Below are 7,788 nucleotides of genomic sequence, written 5' to 3'. Positions count from 1 at the left end.
TCTGTCTTCAAAATGTTTGCCCTTATCCAAACAAACTGGTGACTGGAAGTTTTGTGGCGCTCACTGCAATAAAACAAAAATGCAGTTGTAAAATTGACCAGCAGGATCTGCCTCTAGAAAGGCTCTTATTTTGATTAATCTATAGATATCAGCTAGCAGTTTTATGTGAAGCTGCTTTCTACTCAATAGTTATTGTGATAACTAATAGTAACGTATATATATTTGACCAAACTATGTTACTATATGTTCTTAAACAGTTATAGGTAGAAATATTGACTTTGTTTTTAAAGACTTTTCCCAATAGATATTTGTCATACAGTGATCACAGCCTGTAGAGCTGCGACGCTGGATGGAGCACAGAGAAAACATTTACTAAGAGATGGAATATTTCCTCTTTTAGGCCCAGTCAGAAAACCAGACGAGTCTGGTATTAACTGTATAAAATGCTGAGTTCGCTTTTTAATGTCACTCTAAGTGCGTCTAGAGGCCAGACTTTAGAGTTTAGGAGAAGCTCGAAACGCCAGCGGAAAATGAATTTATGACAGGCCTGTCGAGAAAACACACCGGCTGACACCAGTGGAGTGGAGATGCTGACTCGACCGTCTGACGGATTATCAGCTGACACACTTTGCGTCACCGCAGACATGTCTGAAATGGCACGTGGGAATCTTTGCGCTTCTTCGTTGGAAGTCTGACGCTGGATTTAACCGTCTTTTCCAGGTAGGATATGGTTTGTCCTGACACCTCTCGTAGATATAGTACATGGAAGTTAGGGAAAGTACCACAACAAAGTAAAACTGACTTTCTGCTTTTGTTTTTTGACTTGACGAGAGGAGTTATTGTGAGAAAGGTTCTCAGAGCGTCAAATGATTAACCCGTTTATGGCTCTGGATATTATCTTTGCGGCTGCATACTGAAAGTCAAAGTTAGTTGAAGAATGTATGAGGCCGGGCGAACCGAGACATAATCTAGTTTAACAAGTCTTGTTGATATTTGATGAGGCCATGTGAAAATCTGACTGGGACCGACACTGTCATTAAAACCACCTAGGGCTCCCTGGGGCAAGAATGTTAATTGAACTAAGGTGCTATCTGTTCTCCAGGCTGCTGGATTTTTAACTCTCGGGCTTCAACATCCCAGGTTAGGCACACAAAGGGAAACCATTCCTCCTGAGTTAAGAAGTTGCTTTGCCGCTAACTCTGACTTTAACTCTGTCAAGGCGAGTCTTGCTCATTTGTTTAATGGTTAGTGACCTGAGGGAAATGAACGAGCTCTGTGTTTTCTCTTTGTGATGTAATGTTGTCTGCTTCTCTTGCTTCAGGTCATTACCCCTGAAGAGATCATTTTATCAGTGCTCCACCTCTGTGCAAGACCTGCCCAGATGTACGCTAATGTGAGTAGAACACAGTGGCTCTTCTGCAAATATGTTAAATCTTAAGTACTGATAGCTGCAAAATGTAGGTGGTAGACATTAATTCATACTAATAGTGATTCTAATACTAATCACAACTTGATATCTAGAAGAATTACACTGTTTGTAAGACTACAGGTGCTGTTTAAGAAAGATAAGGCTGATGAGTAATAATACTAATGAGGCAAAACTGTAAAAAATAAGTTGTGTTTTCATGTATATTAATCTCTTAAATTTAAATATTTGCTAGTTTCATAACTTTCTAGACAGTAAACATTACATACATACATACACATCCACATCCACCCACCCTCTCCATAGCCAATAATTGACAAAGAAAATAAAAAGTTAATGTGACCTGGTGACTCAAAGTTATATTTTATATTTAATATTGAATATTAATACCTTCCAGGTCATGTGACCTTGTAGCTATTGAGTGAAAATCTTTTATCAATTAGGGATCAATTATTAAATACAAAAATTCATTTTTAAAATGAATGAAATTATATTTTTGAATTGTCAGGTGTATCTCGTGCGGACAGACGAGGCCAATAAATTATGCATCATTTTGAGTCGTCAGGTCACATGACCTGGAAGCTTTTGAGCAAAAAAAAATTAATGAAGTGATATATTTGAATATATATATATATATATATATATATATTTATATATATATATATTTATATATATATTTGATATATTTTATTTATTAATAATTTCAATGATTGCGGACCACCGACCTTTTAACATGAATACATGTTTGCTTTTTTTTTGGTCAATTTTTATCTTTTTTTTTTTTCCCTCTGTTCATTATTGACTGACGGTCCCTAAAACGGCTCCGGAGAGGTCAGATCTGTCGAATCACCGCGGTCTGGTTGCGTGATGACGCATCAGTGACGTTTCACGATAACAGCAAATCGGCTCACAGGCGTAATGTTATTTTCCCAGCTTGTTTATCGCCTGGTTGTTTGTTGTCTCTGGGTATTGTTGAACTAGAGACTGCTGGGATGTCAGCGCCCACACAGGCAAGACACTTTTCACGTTTCATTAATTCCCAGTGTTGTTGTTTGTAGATATCTTCGACTTAAAAGCTGAGATTCATTTGTGTTGTTCCGTAGGTAAGCTAAGCTAAGCTAAGCTAAGCTAAGCTAAGCTATGTGGACGCGGTTGTTGACAAATAATTCGGTTTGTTTGTCTTGTTTGTGTGAAAAGTGTTTCCTAGTTTTGCCCAGTATATAAATATATTGATCTAATCAACAGGAGACTCTAACCTAACGTTGTTTTTTAGTGTCAACAACCTTTGACCCCCTCTTGCCTCTCTTAACTGCAAAACGGTGTTTTTTCTTTCCTGGTCCATGTGTGTTGTTTATTTTGATGACTAACGTCACATTGCTAATTTTCAACTACCTGGTGAAGCTCTGGAAATATCACCTGCTGATATATTTTTGTCATTTGCAGAGTAAGGAGTCGCAGAGTAAAGACTGTTTACAGGCTGACCATGTCATGAAACGTGAAGGTTTACAGAGGCTTTTCTCTCCAGCAGGGTCTGTGGACAGATGGAGTCCTCACACGGGGAGCCTCGGGATGGACCAGTCAAGACAACTTCACTTCTTTGTGCCCTAATGGGTCCAAATGGGTTTGGGAAGGGCTTAAGGAATGTGCCCAGGATGCGAGGGATATGGCCAGCATCTACCTAGGCCTCCTGTCCATCCTCTGTTTCATGGTGTCTTCACTCCCGTAAGTCTTTGTGTTGTGTTTGTGGCCTCAGATAAAATGCCTACATGCCCTGAATGCTACGTAATTTTTTTTGTCTGGCTGCAGACAGTACTACAAGTCATGCAAAACAGGGAACATGGACAGTGCCATCTCTGTTTGGTTTCTGCTGCTGTGGCTGGGTGGTGATACCTGCAACCTGGTGGGCTCTTTACTGGCAGACCAGCTTCCACTTCAGGTGAGTTGCAGTGATGTAATGATTGCCTCAGTGTATGGATGTTTCACATCACAGTATATGACTGCAATAGATTAGTTTTGGTATGAATTAATCTATGAATCAGTCTATGAATCAGTCTCTTTATTGTGTGCTGTCATTAGCAGCGTTGACAAGCAGAAATGTAGATAATTCTTTAAGAAACAAGGTGTAATTGATAGTTATGACAATAAAGCCAACTGATCCTTGTGGTATCAGCTATGGATTGTTTTGACTAATGACTAAGATCCTTCATTGATTATTCAAGTTATTATTGTAAAGAAGTTCAAAATGTTCCTTCAGCTCTGACTTATTGTCTCTTTTTCTCTGTCATCAAGCAATATACAGCCATTTACTACGTTTTGGCTGACTTACTGATGCTGTCTATGTACATGTACTACAAGCTAAAGAACAAAATGGCTGAAAGTGAGTGTTTTTGGTTTATTTTTTTGTTGCTTAATTTTCCAATATAAGAATGTCATTTTTGCCTTATACTTTGTAAATTTCAGTGTCTTAATTTTCTTCCTCGCTCCTCATTTGGCATACGATCCACATATACTTTCATTACTATATGTGGTAGACAAAACGCCTATAAACATATTTCATCTCTGAATGCTGAACTGTAGATATAGTCTTTAATTATTCAAATACTCCTAAGGTACAGTGGGTCAGCAGTCTGATGTAATTGCTTAATGAAAAAGGTTCTTATTTTAGTGCTGATGAAGAATGAGAGCAAACCCTGTACCTTGTAATAATGCCATCTCATGTTACTGTGATGTTTGTGCACTTCTTTGTGACCTTTAACATGGTAACAGCTGTCTATAGGAATATGCTAAGAAGTCATTGTAATCACAGGTGTTGTCTCTTCTCTAGGCCGGAGGGTTGTATTTGTCATGGGTGTAACTTGCACCCTGGGCTTCACAACCAGCTTTGCCCACCTCCCTGGGTTAGGGAGCCAACAAGAAATGATTCCTTCTGCATTCAGAAGTCGTACTTTGCTCTCAACCTCTGAGATGAACTCTGTTGCGGTGAGTCCTATAGATCTGTTTAGTTAGTGACCTGAGGAAAGAGAACTAGTTATGTCATCTTTCTCCTCCTGATGTAATATTGTTTGTCTCACTGTCGCTTCAGGTCTTTACTCCTAAAGAGATTATTGGTTTCTCCATTGGGTCAGTGTCGTCAGTACTCTACCTCTGTTCCAGGCTTCCTCAAATATACACTAATGTGAGTATGCTCTGCTACAGATTTGTCAAATCTTAAGCACTAGTACTACTACTGTAGGTGGTAGACATTAACAGATACTAATAGTGATTCTGACACTAATATCAGATAGGTAGCTATGATAACTGGGACCAGTATATTATTTGTTATAATGTTAAAAAGGGGGTGTCTGCGATTCTGTAAAATGACAGACATGGTTAATGAAAAGTACGTATTCAAATTAAAAAGGGAAGAATCAGTGTACCTGACATTTGAATAAAATGCAGTTTAATATATTTCTTTGATAACATGATGGGTGCTTTGGCTTCTGCAGTCTCACATATCACTGCACATGTCAGACAATGTCAGATGTGGTGGCTGTATTAAACAACCTCTCTGGCTTAAAAATGTTTTTGTTCTTCCCACTTCGCCCCATCATCATTTCTCCCCACAGTTCAGGAGGAAGTCAACAGAGGGAGTGTCTTACTTCCTGTTCGCGCTGGTCATCCTGGGAAACACCACATATGGCCTGAGTGTCCTATTGAAGAACCCTGATGTAGGCCAGGGTGAGAGGAGCTACCTGGTCCATCACCTTCCCTGGCTCATTGGCAGTCTCGGCACCCTCTTCTTGGACCTCATTGTATCCTTTAAACAAAGAGAAAAACATAACTTCTCTCTGGCCCTCCTTTGTCCCATGTACATGCTACATTTTAGAGCTGAGCTGGGAGTTCAAGTCTTGTGACTGTGTATGGAAATGCAATATACAATATCAAAGGTCACAAGACCTACAGGGAAACTGGGTTGTTGCCAGAAAGAGGACTGTAAAAGCTGCACTAGTGGCCAATGGAGGCCATATGTTTCAAGTTGCTTTTTAAAATGACAATATAGATCATGCAGAAGCATGTGGCTGTGGGATACAGTGTTATTATAAGCTAGTTCTCAGTACTACCAGGGGAAAACTGGTAAGATCATGTGGTCTGATCAGTTTGTTTCTCTAAATATAACCATCTATTTGCATTTGTGGCCCTGTTCACCTTATTGCACACCTTGTCAGCTCCGAGCTCTTAATCCAGAAATAACATAACATGCCCTTATTTTCTTTCTTTTTGAGAGTAAAAGGGATTGAATCTCCAGTAAGTCAGTGTCCACTCAGAAAATTCCCTGTAAAAACACCAAAGTTGCTTTTACACCTCAGTTTTTCCATTAATCTAACAATCAATAGCATGTTAAATAGTGAGCTGTAGAAGTACTGTACCTTTGGACACGACCAGGCTCCATGTTTTCACTAGTTAGAGCTGTTATGCTACACTAAGCAAACAGCTTTTGGCTGTAGTTTCTTATTTACAGTACAGAAATAACAGTAGTATCAGTTTTCTATCCAGCAGATAAGGGATTTTGTGTTTTTCTCGAAATATGAGACTAGCTGGTCACTAGCAAAATATAGACTCTATAAATGCCCAGTAACTCTGGGACAAGCTCAGCCAGTGCTGCTATACTGGAATAATTCTGTCACATGGTTTTCTGTCTGTTAAATGGGTTTTGCTATTTTGTGTGAACACAAATTTATTTAGGAAAATGCATCATGTGAGCACCATATAAATGTTTTGACCAGATTGACTAGACTTGATTTTAATACTGAATCTCTGGACAAGATGGGGATTAGGAACAATGCATGGATGTTGTGCTTTGGTTGTGAAAATTCTCCAGCATATTTTCACCAATTAAATTAGAAAAAATCACACTGTGATGCCTCAGGGCAATTGCCCATGTTGTCCCGTTAGTAGTCTGACAATCATCATCACTTTGTGGACTCTTCATCACTTCATGATAAGTGTTTCCAAAATTAAAAACTATCTCCTAGTTTCCATAGCTGTTAGTTATTTTAGCTGAAATTGTTTTTGCATTCAGCTGGCTCTTTCTTTGGATTTCTGATTTCCTTGACAGCTGGTCCAGATCACCGTCCAGTTCATTATTTACCGCAAAGTTCAGGTGAAGGTGGACGACAGCCACGATGAGACAGCACCTCTGATTGGCAGCTAAACCTTATCAACCTGAATTGCTTCAGTTTGATTGTAAACCTCTTAAAGAGATCTGACCTGCTGGCAGGAGTAAACACATCACACAGCAATTTCTCTAGAATAATTCAGGTGTTTTTCATTTGCCAGTCAAGACATTTATCACTGTATGATGTTGTTTAGTGTTTACAAATACTTTCAGTAACTTAAATCTTCTTTTTCAGTGATATTCTTCTTGAATATATCATGGTGATGTCTGTTTGGAAACTAAAAATATTGAGTAAAACATTTTACTCAATTATTCATTGTTTGCATGTGCCAGATAGTAGTATATAAAAAAAAAAAACATTGTGTAGTTTCTTTTTACTATTTGTTTTCCAAATACAGACACTTGACCAGTTTTATTTGCACAAATGGAAAAAAAATGTAACTGATTTTTCACCACTTTGGTTAATGTACAGATTTTGATTTTCATCCATTTTTGCACATTTTAAAGTGAAGCCTTTTGTACTTGAAGAAATGGTAAATATGATCGGTGGGTCAATGTTCTTCTAGATGTTAGTTATACTTATTCCTTTCTTTCTAAAGTCTTTATTGAAACTTTGACCGTGTTCCCTTCATAATTTTATTTCAAGTCAGATTTTGTTCATATTGCCTAAACCACCCCTTTGCCTCAGTGTTACAGTCCGTATAGCGTACAAGAGCCTGTGTCCTAAGGCCATTAAATCAAAGAAGGGAAACACGTACCACAAAAAAACTTTTGGTGGGAATAAAAATGCTAAAAATACTTATCCAGATTGTGTTTTACTTGTTTTGATTTATTCATTTTACTAGAAGTGCTTCGCTTGAGAGGAAAAACACGGAGTTGTCCCCCCCTGACTGTTTACTCTCTTCACCTCCCGCAGTTTTGCAGACCAACATGGGTCAAGATCTGGTATTAGCCTTGATGTTGACCTTTGACCCTTTGCTGACCTCAACCCCTAGGAACTGTGTTTGACCTGCTGCTGGGAGACCTTGACAGCCGTGTTGTTTTTCTTCATTAGCAGATTCACACTGGCCCCTGTCTCTCTGGCCTGTCCTTCCTAACCCCCCCCCCCCACTCACTGTTAAACATAATGCAATCACATACACTCCAAAGAATAAGGGCCCACCCACTGAGGAAACAAGGTCAGTACAGAAAATATTAATGGGTTCAG

General features: G+C 38.8%; 1 protein-coding gene across 6 annotated transcripts; it reads left to right on the top strand.

Moving 5' to 3' along the window:
- The first annotated feature begins 487 nt into the window (after positions 1–487).
- On the top strand, positions 488–7,389 carry slc66a1 (solute carrier family 66 member 1). 6 transcript variants are annotated; one of them, XM_026332546.1, is made up of 10 exons: positions 596–720; positions 1,103–1,219; positions 1,322–1,393; positions 2,952–3,148; positions 3,233–3,362; positions 3,716–3,803; positions 4,251–4,405; positions 4,509–4,601; positions 5,032–5,217; positions 6,531–7,389. In XM_026332546.1, exons 3-10 carry the CDS (start codon positions 1,382–1,384, stop codon positions 6,615–6,617), a joined length of 948 nt encoding a protein of 315 aa, XP_026188331.1. In that variant the 5' UTR covers positions 596–720; positions 1,103–1,219; positions 1,322–1,381; the 3' UTR covers positions 6,618–7,389. The 6 variants fall into 6 exon arrangements, with proteins under 6 accessions (XP_026188328.1, XP_026188327.1, XP_026188331.1 ...); XM_026332543.2 differs by lacking the exon at positions 1,103–1,219 and having other exon boundaries at positions 488–720; positions 2,955–3,148; XM_026332542.2 differs by lacking the exon at positions 1,103–1,219 and having other exon boundaries at positions 489–720.
- The last annotated feature ends 399 nt before the right edge of the window (positions 7,390–7,788 follow it).

Source organism: Mastacembelus armatus, chromosome 7 (genome assembly GCF_900324485.2).
Source record: "Mastacembelus armatus chromosome 7, fMasArm1.2, whole genome shotgun sequence".
In the NCBI taxonomy this organism is placed as follows: domain Eukaryota; kingdom Metazoa; phylum Chordata; class Actinopteri; order Synbranchiformes; family Mastacembelidae; genus Mastacembelus; species Mastacembelus armatus.
Note: the sequence above shows the minus strand (reverse complement) of the source record. Positions and strands in the feature narration are given on the sequence as shown.

Excerpts from the sequence above, each read along its gene's own strand:
- slc66a1 (XM_026332540.1), top strand. Across the intron at positions 3,363-3,715 it reads CAGACCAGCTTCCACTTCAG|CAATATACAGCCATTTACTA; the intron begins GTGAGTTGCAGT and ends TCTGTCATCAAG. Across the intron at positions 4,602-5,031 it reads TTCCTCAAATATACACTAAT|TTCAGGAGGAAGTCAACAGA; the intron begins GTGAGTATGCTC and ends TTCTCCCCACAG.